We start from the raw sequence: 16198 nt of genomic DNA, 5'->3' as shown, positions 1-16198 counted from the left end.
TGTGGATGGAGAGGGCATCACATCCCCCAGACCTGGAGTCACAAGTGCTTGGCAGCAGCCTCCTGTGACTGTGGGGAACTGAACTCCAGTCCTCTGGAACAGCAGAACTCATTCTTAGTGACTGAGCCAGCGCTCCAATCCCATTCTCTCTTTCTCATTAGTTTTCTTTTCCTTTCTGTTTAATGGTCATTTGTTACTTTGTTTCTATTCCTATATATGTCTTCTTTTTAATGGAGAGACACATTGATGCCTGAAAAATACTACAGAAGTTCAGCCAAATTTTATTTCTTATGGGACATAAGTCTTAGGTTCCCAGAGGGTCACTTCAGGCGGTGTTAGACGCAAAACTTACATTGTGGTTTAAAGAACTCTATGCTGATGCCAATTCATGATTTAAAAGAAAAGCCATTTCTTTCAAAACTAAAAACCCAGTGAGGAACCCACACATTTATTCCGGGACATCATATATAAATCACAATAGCCTAACTGGCGGTCCTAATTGGCAATTTTACAAACCTTGATAAAATTTATTGTCATTTTTGAGAAATTGTTTCTTTGGCCCAGAGCATGAAATTGTAGCCCATGTCCTTAAATCAGTGGCTAGGTTCAGGTTTTGTTTTGTTTTAAAAAGCTTGACTATTTTTCCAGTCTATTTTAGAGGTGATTTATTGATTGAATGCAATACTAAAATTGATATTTGTGAATTAATCCAAGCTGAGAATAATTTACTACTACAGAAATATTAGGATTGGCCTTTGTCTCTGTTGATCAGAACCAGAACATTTAGAAAAAGTATTATTGAAAAGAAAGGCAAACATACCTTTATTTTATACAAAAATATATTGCAATCCTGGTTCATGCCTGCATTTCACGGTTACACATACATATGCCCAGGTGCCCAGGCGCAGGCAGCTCTTACGAGATGTGGAAGCCATGCCTCATCTGTTTACTATTGCTTTCTGAGAAGGTTTAGCACTGTGTATGAATGAAGATATATTTAATTCTAATGGTTAAATTTTAGGATCTTATAGGAAGGATTACTGTGGGATTTACTATTATATACTAAAATATAAGTAAATATATATTATATATAAATAAAATATACACTATACATTAAATATGAATTGAGATGATCATGCATGTTATTTGGTCCTTAGGCAAAATTCAGAAATATCTTAAAACATAGAGTTAATTGTGTTTCCTGTACTGAATAAAGAAACTGATACTTCAGTAATCATTAGATTTCTTTGTAGGGATTATTAAAGCTGTCAAAATAGTGACAAAAGATAGAAATGAGAGAATGACATAAAACAAACACCAATTCCTTAAGCTAACAAATGAATGAATTTCTGATTAATGCGCAATGGCAAAATTAGCTCCATGATAATTCTTGATAGGAAGACAAAGTCGCTCAGCAGTGTGGTACATTACCAAGTAACTGAATAAGATGTAGCTAGTTTTGACAGTTTAAAGAATATTTTATATATGTATTTATTTCAATTTTATTCATTTGGGACAAGCATAAGATATATTATTGGCCCTATTTTATAAACGAAATATATATATATAGAGAGAGAGATGAAGCGTTTGAGGGCTGGGAGTGGAGCTCAGTTAAAGGACTTCCTTAGCATGGCCAAGGCTCTAAGTTTGATTCCCAGTACCTCATGTGTTGGAATCTGTGGGGCTCATCTGTAATACCAGAGTTTAGGAAGTAGAGCCAGGAAGGAACAGAAAGATATGTGATCTGCGGCTATGTGGTACGTTCAAGACCAATATGGTATGCTTGAAATCTTACAAAAAAAATGTTGAGTCACAGCAGAAACAAAAATTAAGGAAATAATAAGTTCAAAATAAGCGTAAACACTTCAGCCACAGCTACTCGACTACATTTTTTTTATCCATACTTGAATCACTGAGCTGGTAAAGAGTTTGTTGTACAAGCATTAAGGACCTGGGTTAGGATCTCCAGCAGCCACACAAAAGACAACTGTGATGGTGTCTAGAATCCTATCAGTGGGAAGGCAGAGTCAGGAGAATCCCTGGGGCTTTCTGGGTAAATCAACTTTTAAAAAATTGTGTCTGAGTGTTTTGCTTGTATGCACATCTGTATGTCATGTGTGTGCCTGGTGCTATTAGTGAAGGTTACGGGAGGCATCAGATAAGAGGAGGGCATCAAATAAGGAGTTACAGATTGTTGTGAACCTCGATGTGGGTGCTGAGTGAGAGTTTGAACTCGGGCCCTCTGGAAGAGCAGCTAGTGCTCTTAACCTCGAAACCATCACCCCAGACCCCCCTGTAATGTATGATTTTAGGATGAGCTCTGAGCCTTTGGCCATTTTACTTTTCTTTTGTGAACATTTTATTCTAGCAGTTACTAAAGCGCCTTCCAAGGAAAATGAGGATTTCAGAAACGAAGAAGCCTTTCAGAATCCCATAGAATCGGGGCAGTGGAAAAAGAGAAGATAATGCTTACTCTTTTTCATCTTTCCCATTTGCAGAAATTGAGACTTACTTTTTAAAAGTTCCCCACTTCCTCAGAGCGACACAGCCAAAGAACAGCCAAGCCATGTCTGACTCTCGGGTGCCATCTGTCACAGGCTAGGCCGTGTGATTGTTAGAAAAACAGCATGTTGAGGTTTAAGGATATAATCACATTGCAATTTGGGATATGTATTTCATTCCTGACAGCTTTTTGAAAAAGAAATATAATGACATTTCTTTATCTGCAGGATAACTAGTTTTTATATTTTTCAGGGTATGCTAATTTACTATGGATAAAAGACTTCTCTTTTTTCAACCTTTAAGTACAGGAAGAAGTATCACTGTATAGACCCTCATTTGAGAATGGTCATCTTCTTGGATTAGTATGGGGTTTTAGCACACGGAACTATAATGACTCAATTTCAGTGCACCCCAGAGTTCCATAATAGAACAATTTAAAATAACTATATATATTTTTTAATCTTTCAGGAGCTGGAAGATTTGATTAAAGCAAAAGAAAAGGAGGTAGAGAAAATTGAGCAGAATGGACTCGCATTGATTCAGAACAAGAGAGAGGAGGTCTCTGGCAGTGTTTTGAGCACACTTCAGGAACTCAGGCAGACCTGGGCCAGTTTAGACCACACGGTAAGCCTGCTTCTGACACTCAAGTCCAGGTTCTCTGAAACTTGGGGCTGATGTTTGCTGAAAGCTACTGAGTAAATAATTATCAAATCTCTACATCACCTCTTGATACTGTTGAGTCTGTTTCACCAGCAGTTTCAGTTTCTGGTGTTTCCTGTAATAAGCAGTATTATATACATCACTCTCTTAATCCATCCCCATCATCACAGCAAACCTTCTAGGCATAGTTATTCTCCTGTGAGACTGGCCACACCCTTATCTTCTTGCAGAATTCAAAAGTGAGACAGGAGGAGAAACATGAGATTAGCAGAGATTATCTTCTTGTGTGACCAAAGGGCATTTCAAATTCCTATGCCTGAAGTAAGGAACAGTTCCCCCCACTCCCCACAACCTACTCAGTTATAGGTAACTGTGCCTAGCCAACTGCTTATGCAAGCAACCTTCAAAGCCACTTTTTCTTCCTTCTTTCCTTCCTTCCTTCCTTCCTTCCTTCCTTCCTTCCTTTCTTTCTTTCTTTCTCTCTTTCTTTCTCTAACACTCATACCGAGCTCATCAGAAAAATGTTGGCAGATATACTCTTAGAACAGACCAAATCCAACCCACCTCTGCAGCAAGCAACCTGATTTATGTCCCTTTCATTTCTTACTTGGATGATTTCCATGATTTCTTTAGCAGTCCCCATCTCAGAAGAGCCAGTCAGAATGAAGTCAAGTCATAGTGTTGCCATGTTGAAAATCCCACAACTGCTTTTGCTCCATAAAGAACGAAAAAAGAGCTGGGTGCTGCCCAGGCTTCCTGCTGTCTCTTTGATCCTGTCTCCCACTACTGCCCTGCAGGGTCTTTTTGCGTAACCACACTGGTCTCACTATTGAGCCCAATAGGCATACCCTGCCCTCAGAAACACTGGATTGTTTGCTCCCTCCTTCTAGTGTGCTAAAGCATTTCCTTGTGTGCCTCAGTCTCTGTCAGTAAAATATAAAGACATTTGATAATGGACTCAAAAACATGTTGAGTCTTCTGATAGGAATAGTAAGTGCTACAATGTGCACTGTGCTTTTCTATGTAAAGTCACGTTGATCCCTGACACATCAGTGTCTGGATGCTTCGTTGTCCACACCTTTCAAACTGGAGCTGAGGGGCAAACAGACAGACATGTGTGCATTTATGCTCACATGCTCATACGCACGTGACTATACACACACACACACCACGTGCTGATGCACAGGCATACACACCCACACACATGGAGTCACACATGTGCACACACATACACATTCATGCACTTACACACACATTCACACATACATACACATACATGTACTTTCACATATACCTTCAAACACATACACACATCATGTACATAGAAAGAAAAGAATGGGGCCATGGAGTGGGAAAATGAGTAAGGGCTGTGAGGAGTGGATGCTATCAAGGGACAGAAATGCCAGACAGCTCCTACCATCCATGGGCTCCTCTCCAGAGCAGCTTTCTACTTCAGCCCCATATTATCTTTGACATGACTTTAAATCTGTTTTATTTTATGCATTTCTATAAATCACCACAAAGGCCTGGGAACAACTTACCATATCATATCATCATCAATTAAGCATTTATGTCACTGGAATACTGCCTTGTGAAAAACAATCAACAATGCAGAAAAGAAGTAGGCTATGCAAAACTGCCTTCATCTTCCGGTCTATTTTATGGCTTTTTAGGACAGCCCTGCACCAGCTCAAACCTGTGGCCTGGACCTTACATCTGAGGCAGCACTTTCTTTGTCCTGCAGCCCATCAGATAATATCCTGATTGATTCCAACATTTGTTGAAGGGAAAAAAAAAATAAAAGCAGAGAAAGCAAATGCAAATTAATTCCCAGGAGCTCTTCCCTTAATCACTGCCCCCACACCCCTGCACTTACATGGTTCAAAGGACCATGTTTAGATTAGGAACAACATGCAGAAATCCAAAGCCATATGCTTTTAAATGTTGGAGACCGAAGTACAGTTTTTTCTGGTACCGATAATTACAGAGAAGGAGCATGCGCAGGAGTGTTGTCTCTGGCATCTAAGCCAACGTGCTCCATAGACACTTGCATGTCCACATTTACTGCTGCGCATCCATAATACCTACGTTATGGAGTCATCCTAGGTATGTGTCAGCAGATGAGTGTATAAAAAATGTAGCATGCAGTTACTAAGTTTTATTCATTCCTAAAGACAGTTGAATGAAATTGTGTCATTTGTAGGAAATGGATGAATGGGAAACGGAAGGTAATCACGTTAAGGAAAACGAAGCCAGACTCAGACAGAGGTCACGCTTTTCACGTGTTTGGGTTTTGTGTGTGGAATCTACATTTCATATCCATGCATATATATGATGGAATTAGAAGGGAGACTAGTTGGGGAAAGGAGAGGGGCTAGAAGAAGGTATGTACAGGGAGGGCTGTGGGGAGTCAGTATGATCAAGGTCCATTGCAATCTTGTACACAGATGTCACTATGAAACTAGTTCACTGTTTGGTACAAAAATATATACTATTAAAAAGTTAAAGCTAGCCCTTTGGGGCTGGAGAGGTGGCTCAGCAGGCAGAACTCTTACTCATTTTTTTTAGAGGACCCAGGTTCAGTTCCCAACACCCACATTAGGCCACGCACAACAGTCCGTATCTCCCTGTTGTTCTCAGAGCCTAGAACGCCAATTAAGAATTTCAGAGATTAACATTCTTCTGTTCTGTCACACTAAGTTATATGTAATTATGATGCATGTTCTTCTTTCTAAAAGGTTGGACAATTAAAGATACAGCTGACATCAGCCCTTGGGCAGTGGAGCAGTCACAAAGCAGCCTGTGAGAAGATCAACAGTCACATCATGGAGGCCAGGTACTCGCTGTCCCGATTCCGTCTGCTGACAGGTTCCTCCGAAGCCGTACAAGTTCAGGTCGACAATCTTCAGGTAACCAAAGTTTTGCATCTTAACATTACTTCCTATGGAAGGAAACAAAAAGATAAATTTGCAAGTAGAAATATGGCCCTGAAATATTGCCTTACATTCTTAGCATTTAAGTATTAAAAATATTAGTTTTCTTGCTTGATTTTTAACTTAACAGAACCTACTTATGGGTAATGAATGCGGGATTATCTGATAGATAAATGGTTTCCAGCTTCCTGCTATGGAAATTGCTTACATGTATGTTTTGTGAGATGCTTAGCTGCCCAAATCCACTTCCTTGACTACACTGCCTTCACCATTTATGTGTTCCCATTCTTTCCTACCATGTTTCTCCAAATATCTTCTAAGGAGCTAAGAAAACAGAGAGGAAAATAGCCAAGTTGATAAACATTTAAAGCATAGGTTTTAGTCTTATGGACCATCCTATCGCCCCCTTTCCAGCGCTCCCTATCTGCTTCCACAAGTGTCTCCATCCACACCGTGTTCACCCAGAATGCACTTGGTAGAGTTTGCCTTAAACCCAGCTCCAGCTCACTTCTCAGGTCCCTGCTCTCCAAGTCTCAGTTTCCGTCTTCACTGCCTTGCTCTCCCGGACACTGCCACACTGACCCCTCACTCTTCATTCTTCTTGGCTAAAATACATAGAGAACAGGTAGAGCAGGGCAGGCCCTTAAGGGATGGGAATCCCAGCATGAGTCTTCTCACATCTAGCCCACTACTTTGGCTTGCCCATCTGCATTGATATCTTGCTGAGCTCCTAGGTGGATTTTCATAAGGGAATGCCTTTCCAGGCTGGATTTGGGAAAAAAGAAGACTGTAATGTGTAAATATTTCTTGAAACTTAAGTACTTGTTGCAGTTACTAGGGACTGCTAAAACTCAACTTACGCATAGTCAATTCAAAACCACATATTCCTTGAATATTTTGATTTGCAAGCAATTAGATATTGGTAAGCAGTATTGTATTTTCATAGCCCACTTCTTCTCTGCTGAGAACTGAAGCTATCTTTTAAACAATATTTCCAGGAAAACATGGGGCAGAACCATGAGACAGGGTCTTTCCATGCAGCTCAGTGTAACTTAGAACTCATAATCCCACTGCCTCAGCCACTCTAGTGCTGGGATTATGGGTGTGTGATACTGCAGCTGGCCCTTGGGGACATCTCTCCTCTAGTCTCTTTGCTTGTGCTCTGTAGAAGACTTCACCAGCTTGTCTAAGAAACCCTCTTTGCCTTAAGCAACTTCAAAAGTATACAATGTAATATTATAAACCATAGCCAACTTACTGTGCATGATGATCATGAAGGTGATCATGAAGGTGCCTCGCTGAAACTAGTCTCCATGGGTCCACATCTCTCCTTTCCTTGCCCATCTCTCTCCCACTATTTTACTCTCTGAGTTTTGACAGTTGTAGGCATGTGTCTCTCAACTTATGGGTCATGATCTTTTACAACTCTTTCACAGGGGTTGCGTAAGACCATCAAAAAACATATTTACATTAAGATTTGTAACAGTAGAAAAAAATTATACTTATGGAGTAGCAATGAAAATAATTTTATGGTTGGGGGTCACCAACACCATGAGGAACTGTATTAAAGGGTCACAGCCTTGGAAAGGGTGAGAAGCACTGGGCTTGACAAAAGTTACTAAGTATGTGAGGTGATGATGTGTTGATTAGATTAACTTAACCATCCTTCAGTATAAACAGATATGAATAGGTGTTTTTGAAAACCTATTCAATTGTCCTATGGATATGTACAGTTACTTTATATGAGTTAAAAAATGTAAACCTAGAAAATTCTTTGCATGACATAGAATTTAGAGGTGTTCCTCAGAGAAGCTGTGATAGGCTGTCTTCATCAGTTACTGGGAGAACTACTCCCCACGCTACTAGCACCCTGGGTTTGGCAAAAAGAGCCACAAGAAGAATCCATGTGCATAAGAGGATTCAGTGGCCATGACTCTTCTCTCATGCAGCCACAAGAACAGAATTATAAGAAATTATCTTTTAAATAGCAGTAAAGTAACGCATGCCCGTCCATTTTAAACTTGCTCATTAGTTCCTGTTTGTCACCTTTGGGACTCTTCCTTTGAGCAGAATCTTCATGATGAGCTAGAAAAGCAGGAAGGAGACTTACAGAAATTCGGCTCTATCACCAACCAACTACTGAAGGAGTGTCACCCACCTGTGGCAGAAACCCTCTCCAATACTCTGCAGGAAGTCAATATGAGGTATGGGACCAGCTACTTTTATGTCTTATCATAAATGCAGTTGTAATGAAGACTTAGGGCATTCTCAGCTGTAGCTCTAGTCTACTAATGTCTTGGTTGTTTTTCTTTTTACAAACTTAACTTAAAGAAAAATAACCACAAAGAAGACATTTAGGAAGTATCAGGACTTCCATAGCCCCCCAAAAGAGTTTTCATTCCCTTGGAATAGGAGCGTGACACATTCGCCTTTATTATGTTAAGTAGACACGAGTCATTGCTTTGCTATGCCCGTGCTCGCTTGAACCAGGATCAAGACAAATAAAATAGTTAAGTGATAGCAGTTGGTAAGAGATGCTAGTCTGCCCTAAGTGCTCGCTACTGCTGCTTACAGATGGGATAACTTACTGGAAGAAATCGCTGAACAGCTCCACTCCAGCAAGGCCCTCCTTCAGCTCTGGCAGAGATACAAGGACTACTCAAAGCAGTGTGCCTCTGCAGTCCAGAGACAAGAGGAACAGACCAGTGCATTGTTAAAGGCAGCCACTAACAAGGATATCGCCGACGATGAAGTCACCAAGTGGATTCAGGACTGCAATGTATGTCCAGAAACTTGTTTGGGACTTGCCCAACCCGACAGCCTTCAGTTTCACTGGTTTTGCATGGCTAGTGTAGATGCATGTGAGCTTTGGGGTTTCCTAAATCTGTGAGACAGTTTATCCCAAATTCGTCACCCCATTAACTGAAGAGCCTAGTCTTAGAGAGTCTTCTTGCACATGTTTACGATTTGTGAGTTTCTTTGCCTTTGTCTTGTTTTTAAAAATGAGTTGCCTTTCCCACTTTTCCCTAATGGGATATAATTCATGAGGAACATGTAGGGTATCTATTTGTACTGAAATAGTCACTGTTAAGTTGTAACCACATGGAAAATCATGCCTTTAAAAAAAAAATCAACTGTTAAAGTTATCTACATTATCAGAAAATATCATCCACTTAGATTTATTATCTGCTGCAGTACATTAGACAATAACTTCATTCAGGTATTTAACAGCAGAGAGCAACAGCTTGCTGCTACACATTTTAATAGCTTTTATATGATTCCTCTTTCTACTGTAGTTGCCAATAACCTACTTAAGGCTTTCGAGAAATGCCTTCTCTTATTCCACCCATTATGGACCTCTCATTATTTGTCCTTGTTTGTCTTTATTTTAATGATCTTTGTTACAAAGATCTGCTTAAAAGCTCTCCCAAATTGGCTTATTAAAGTAGTCAAGTTATAAAACAACCCACGTACACTCCAGCTCATACCTTCAGTCTAAATCGGCAGGGTTATTGTTTACAATAAAGATAAGCTTCATTTTGGTTGGCCTTTTTTATCTTTACAAGAGCAGTCATTGTCAGTGTTTCAGAACTGAGACACACTTTGTTATCTGTGTCAAGGTTAAAGGTGCCCTTTGCTCTTCTCTCAAAGGAAGCTCACTGTTGAGGCATGGCAGGATCCAGTGGCTATCCTAAGTGGAGTCCCAGCCATCAGCAGGTGTAGCAGTCCTTTGTCTTCTGTTACTACACCATAGGACCCAGAATCAGGGAATCCTCACTGGCTCACAGTTATGGGCATATGGTTGGATTTCATAAAGTACAGACTGGAGATGCCATGGAGAGAGAGGTGGAGAATGTCCTTCGCTCTGTCCACCTGGACCATCTCTGACCTCCACACCCCACTGGCACCCAAGCCCTGGCATAGCTACAGGAAGGAGACCACAGATAGACTAATGCCAAAGACCTCTGTAAAAACAAGTAGGAAAGGCAACTGCAGCACCATGCCTTCAGTTTGATACGTTTACATATACAAAAAAGTGAGGAAAACAGGACCTAAGGTTTCTAGTTACTGCCGCATCTAGTGTATCGTGGTTTCTTCTCTTTTATGTGTGTGAGTGCTGTGTAGCTGTCTTCAGACACACCAGAAAAGGGCATCAGATCCCATTACAGGTGGTTATGAGCTGCCATGTAGTTGCTGGGAATTGAACTCAGGACCTCTGGAAGAGCAGTCAGTGCTCTTAACCGCTGAGTCATCGCTCCAGCCTCCTCTTTTCTTTTTTTCTTTTTCTCTCTCCCCTGATGCCCCCTCCTTCTTTTCTACCTTCCTTCTTCCTTTCTCTTTTCTTTTTTTCTTCCTTCTTTTCTCTCTCACTGTCCCTCCTTCCCTTCCCTCCCTTTCTCTTCTTCTTTAATTTGGTTCTTTCTTTTTCTCCACATTTATCTATTTCATTTGCATTTCTCTGAAAAGAATATAATGAGTTTATGTGGCCTGTGTTATAAGTGTTCTAGTTTTTTCCTGGAACTAAGGATAGGAGTTTATATGTTGTAGGCAACTAAAGCATTCAAACACTAAGGGCGGTGGTGGCGCACGCCTTTAATCCCAGCACTTGGGAGGCAGAGGCAGGTGGATTTCTGAGTTCGAGGGCAGCTTGGTCTACAGAGTGAGTTCCAGGACAGCCAGGGCTACACAGAGAAACCCTGTCTCAAATAAATAAATAAATAAATAAATAAATAAATAAATAAAACAAAACAAAACACCAAACACTAAGCTGGATCCCGAACCTAATCAGGAGAGTTTTCTCTCCCCTCCCTCTCCCCCCACCTCTCTCTCTGTGTATGTGTGATATAACATGTAAAGTTAAATTGTTAACACATGCATACATACTTCATACTTTTTAATAATTATAACCAGTATCTGATTACTTTTTTGAAGGCGAAGGTATTTAGTGTAATCACACAGAAACCCTTCCTCCTCCCTGTGTGCGTGACCCTTTGCCATCTGCTGAAGGTGCTGAGGAGGACCACGTAACACGCTCCACAATGAGTCTATTTTTGTGTCCCCCAGGACCTTCTCAAGGGACTGGAGACAGTCAAGGACTCGCTTTTCATCCTCCGTGAATTAGGAGAGCAGCTTGGGCAGCAGGTGGATGCTTCTGCAGCTGCAGCCATTCAGTGTGAGCAGCTCTGCTTCAGCCAGCGCATGGAGGCCCTGGAGCAGGCACTTTGCAAGCAGCAAGCGGTATTGCAGGTAGGGAGCCAGTGACTGTGTTCTGGACTGGTCATTTTTTTTTCTGTCTAGGGGCCAAAACACAGGAAGCAGATTCTTCAGTGCTGAGGTGACACTTCCTGTAATTCGGAAACATCAAAGAAGAAAAAAAAAGGGGGGAAAAACATTAGAAGTTCTCTCAGTGTCGAGGAAAGGCAGCAGTTTGACAACTGTTCTCTACAACTTGGTTTTAAAATTGGTTTGGTTGCCGGGCGGTGGTGGCGCACGCCTTTAATCCCAGCACTTGGGAGGCAGAGGCAGGCAGATTTCTGAGTTCGAGGCCAGCCTGGTCTACAGAGTGAGTTCCAGGATAGCCAGGGCTTCACAGAGAAACCCTGTCTCGAAAAACCAAAAAAAAAAAAAAAAATTGGTTTGGTTTAGCAGGTTTAACCCCTAAATCATACCACGCCCAATACACCAGCACTAAGTAGTTTCAATGGTAGTATTCAAGGGGATTTAATAGCCTTGAGCAAAAGCCAAAATACCTCAGAAATAGTTTATAATGCATTTAAACAATGACCTTAGTTGGTTATTAGGGAAACAAAGCAAACCTACACGGACAAAGAGGAAAACGCCATTCCCACCTTGTCACTTTTGGAATAGCATCCTAATTCTCCTTAGATGCAAGTTACCCTTTAACTAAACTTCAGAAAAGTGACAGTTCATTTCACTGAAATGCCGGTTTCTTTTATGAAAACATAGGCTGGAGTTGTTGACTATGAAACATTTGCCAAGAGCTTAGAAGCCTTAGAGGCCTGGATCGTGGAAGCCGAGGGCATCCTCCAAGCGCAGGATCCCACTCACTCCTCCGACCTCTCTACTATCCAGGAAAGGATGGAGGAACTGAAGGTAAGTGTGTGTAACCCGTGCCTCCAGATTTTTACCTCTGTCTTAGTTAGGGTTTTGCTGCTGTGAACAGATACCAGGACTGAGGCAATTCTTATAAGGACAACAATTCACTGGGGCAGGCTCACAGGTTCAAAGGTTGAGTCCATTATCATCAAGGGGGGAACATGGCAGCATCCAGGCAGGCATGGTGCAGGAGGAGCTAAGAGTTCTACAACTTCGTCTGAAAATTGCTAGCAGAACACTGGCTTCCAGGGTAGCTAGAGCCTATAGATAAGGGTCTTAAAGCCCACACTCACAGTGACATGCCTACTCCCACCAGGCCACCCCTACTTCAACAGGGCCACACCTTCTAATAATAGTGCCTCTCCCTGGGCAGAGCACATACAAAGTACCACACCTTTCTCCTCAAAATCTTGAGGGAAACTTACTGCCTACCACTTTCTTCCAAGACCCCACTGACATGCCCTTAGCTCATCCTTTCTGTCCCTCTACAAGGAAGGATCGCTGTGCTGGTGATGGACTGCCCAGCAGAGCCCTAGCAGGATCAGTCCTCAGGGACCAGCCCAACCTTTCTTTTCTCTGCCAGTCCCATCGTATCTTAAAAGGCTTCTACCCTACCATATCTCTAGCATGATTCTTTCCCAGATCAGCCAACCTTACCTCAAGCCATGCAGCCTCCTCATCAACCTCCTTCCTTCTTCCTTTCTCTCCAATACAGAGACCTTTGTCTTCAAAGTTTTGCTTAATTCTGTAGATTCCATCTGCCTACATTGTTTCCATATGAAAACTTCACATTGATCCCACAACTATTTACAGTATGACTTGTCAATTAATAATATTAACGCAGCTTTTAGAAGAATTTTAGCTAATCATCAATCATTTTAAATATTTAATAAAATAAAAATTAATAGTGTAATAGACTTGAAATTTTTTTTATCATGTATCCTTTTGCTTAAAATCCTCCATGTGTAAACTGTGGAGATGGCTTGCTCTTTAGGCAAATGCTTGCCATGTAAGCATAAGGTCCTTAGCACAGATGTCTAATACACATGTAAAAAGCCGCCCATTCCATCATGTGCCTTTAATTCTGGTACCCATGCAGCTAAGGCAAAAGGATTTCTGTGGCTTGCTGGTCAGCTCATCTTGTTAACTTGGTGAACTTTAGGTACAGTGAGAGAATGAAGACAGCTCTTGATGTTGACTGACTTCTGGCTTCAATGTGTACATGCATACACACACATGCACACATATATGTGCACATACATGCATGTGTACCTGCACACAGGCGCCCACACATAGATACATGCACAAAACTCTTCAGTGAGTTCCCGTGCTCTTAAGACAAAGAGCATCACTGTAGACCAAGGCTGGCATCTCCTGGCTTCCATTGGTCCTAAGCTCCCCTTCTTGCATCAGCATCCATATACTGCTCCAACCACTAGAAGCTACCCACTTCCAGTGTATGTGCATAAGCTTTCTGCTTTCTGGATTCTTGTCCTTATTGGCTCCCTCTTCTATAAAACCAGTGAATGCCCGACCATTTTGCTCAATGCGACTCTCTTAAGAAAATCTGCCATCTTTATCAAGGGTCAGACTTTCCACTTTTACGAGGGACACAACTCTGTGCCATGGTTTATCGTGACATTCAGCTAGGTCTGAGGGAGTGGGGCAGTGACATCCTCCCTGCCAGCATAAGGAGAAGGACCACATTAGCTTTGTGAATGTTTATCTATGGAAATTCTACTTAGGCTTTTGGTTTCAGTGATCAGGGAGATTTGGTTCCTTAGGGATCATGAGCCCTTCAAAGAGCATGCACTGAAAGCACACATACATGCACATGCACACATACATGGACACACACACAGACAAACATACGCATGCATACAGACACATAAGCACACAGACGCACACATACACATGTACACACATATGCTCACACACGTTCACACACATGCACACAGACAACACAAGCACACAGACATATGTGCACATAAACACACATGCACACAGACACACGCGCACATACACAGACATACATGCACACAGAGACATACATGCTCATACATGCACACATACACAGAAAAAGGGAGAGAGAGGAGAAGAAGGGGGGAAATGGACAGAGAGAGAGAGAGAGAGAGAGAGAGAGAGAGAGAGAGAGAGAGAGAGAGAGAACACCAAAGTTCCCTGTAGCTGGCTTACTACATGGAGACAAAGATCCTCACAGAAAATAGACCCTCACTTTGTTACAAGTCCTGATTGCCATTAGGCTGGAGCTTCCCAGCTTGGGGTTTGGGATCAAGAATATAAAGCAGATGTACTCGTAGTAATTTTCCAAGCCTGGGTGAAGCTGGGCAACTTCCTGCACCTGGGTCTACCACCTAGAACCACTTACTGACTTCTTGTTCTCCCTTCCCTCCTTCATCATCAGAGAGGGAACTGCAGCAATACAGTTCAAGGGATTTGTACTTAAGAATAAAAGGAGTGATTCCTTCTAACCCTATTCTAACCATGTTTATGCACGCCAAGAGCTATACTGCAGTTGCTATTGAATAATAAAGGGGTTGATTAGCATACATCAATTAAGTTTAATGAGTATTCAATGAACCGTTCAGTCATCTGCATAATTTTTATCCTTCCTCTCTTCCATGAAGAGTAAACCAATTCTGTAAATGGGATATTACATGTAAGCTTCTACTGTCCTTCAAAGGATAATGAGTATGACAGTAACCCCTGCAGGTTAAGCTGTGGGATCTGCGCAAGGGTTCCTGTGGGACATGCGTGTGGCCTTGAGGGACTCCACCAACCAAAGGTCACATAGTCTTCCTGATATCTGGCATGCATGGTTTGAAGTAAAGGTAAAAACCTCTGCCTTTCTTGACATGGGGCTGAACTTACCTCTCAATGTCACTGACAGGGACAGATGCTTAAGTTCAGCAGCATGGCTCCTGATTTAGACCGCCTCAATGAGTTGGGGTACCGGTTACCCTTGAATGACAAGGAGATCAAGAGGATGCAGAGCCTGAACCGTCACTGGTCTCTGACCTCCTCTCAGACCACAGAAAGATTCAGGTGAGGAGATGTCTTTATCATTAGTTTCTGTGTGTCTCGTGGTGCTATGACAACAGTACCTCAGGGCTGGGGAGGCAGCTCAATAGTAGAATACTTGGGAAGCAGGGATCAAGCCCGCCATTCAGTCCTTAGCTACCTACATCACATAACAAGAGTGTACTGACAACTGCTTGTAATCTCAGCACATGAAAGGTAGGGGCAGGGGGACCAGATATTCAAAATCCTTCTCATCTCTGTGGCTAGTTTAAGATCTGCCTGGGCTACTTGAGACCCTGCATCAAAAACAAAGCAGAAGGAAAAAAAAAATGAGTCTATTGTCTTACAGCCACGGGGTCTGGGAAGGTCAAGGTTAAGGTGCCAGGAGGCTCTGTTGTCTAGTGAGAGCTGGTTTCTTCTTGCTCCTCAAGGCCTCCAGAGGAGCGAAACAGCCTTTTCATGGGAAAGAAAGCCAAAGCATGTGAGGGAGGGCCTCACGCGAGGGAGGGAGGGCCTCATGCGAGAGAGGGAGGGCCTCAGGGCTGATTAGGCTTTTGAAATTCCCACCTATGAAACCTAGGTATATTGACCTTTCATTTTTAACACAAGAATTTTGAAGTGGGCCCATTCAAACTATACAACCAGTAATATCAGGAGACTATGAATTTGTGCATGCATGCATATATGTGTATATGTATATGCATATATATATGTGTGTATATATATATGTATACATCTATGTGCAAATTCTAGAACTTTCCAACATATTTTCGAGTAGAAAACTCAAGTTATAATTTCTCATGTTTAAAAATGCAACCCTTGACTATACATGGTGAGACTGATTGTTTGGGCAGCATACATATAGTAGAGGATTGTAAAGTCGATCATCAATGGGAGGAGAGGCCCTTGGCCCCGTGAAGATTCTGTGCCCCAGTGTAGGGGAA

General features: G+C 41.9%; 1 protein-coding gene across 15 annotated transcripts in view; it reads left to right on the top strand.

The window, feature by feature from the left end:
- Syne1 (spectrin repeat containing nuclear envelope protein 1) overlaps positions 1-16198 on the top strand; it is a 506592-nt gene that overhangs the window by 407948 nt on the left and 82446 nt on the right. For all 15 annotated transcript variants that reach the window (XM_031352591.1, XM_031352581.1, XM_031352598.1 and 12 more), the window contains 7 exons: positions 2971-3126; positions 5901-6071; positions 8166-8299; positions 8670-8874; positions 11160-11342; positions 12063-12209; positions 15124-15278. In XM_031352591.1, coding sequence (XP_031208451.1) covers positions 2971-3126; positions 5901-6071; positions 8166-8299; positions 8670-8874; positions 11160-11342; positions 12063-12209; positions 15124-15278 — 1151 coding nt within the window. The remainder of the gene's footprint in view (positions 1-2970; positions 3127-5900; positions 6072-8165; positions 8300-8669; positions 8875-11159; positions 11343-12062; positions 12210-15123; positions 15279-16198) is intronic.

The sequence above is a fragment of the Mastomys coucha genome, unplaced genomic scaffold (genome assembly GCF_008632895.1).
Source record: "Mastomys coucha isolate ucsf_1 unplaced genomic scaffold, UCSF_Mcou_1 pScaffold5, whole genome shotgun sequence".
Taxonomy (NCBI): Eukaryota; Metazoa; Chordata; class Mammalia; order Rodentia; family Muridae; genus Mastomys; species Mastomys coucha.
The sequence above is the reverse complement of the archived record's forward strand: the minus strand, read 5'-3'. Positions and strand labels throughout refer to the sequence as shown.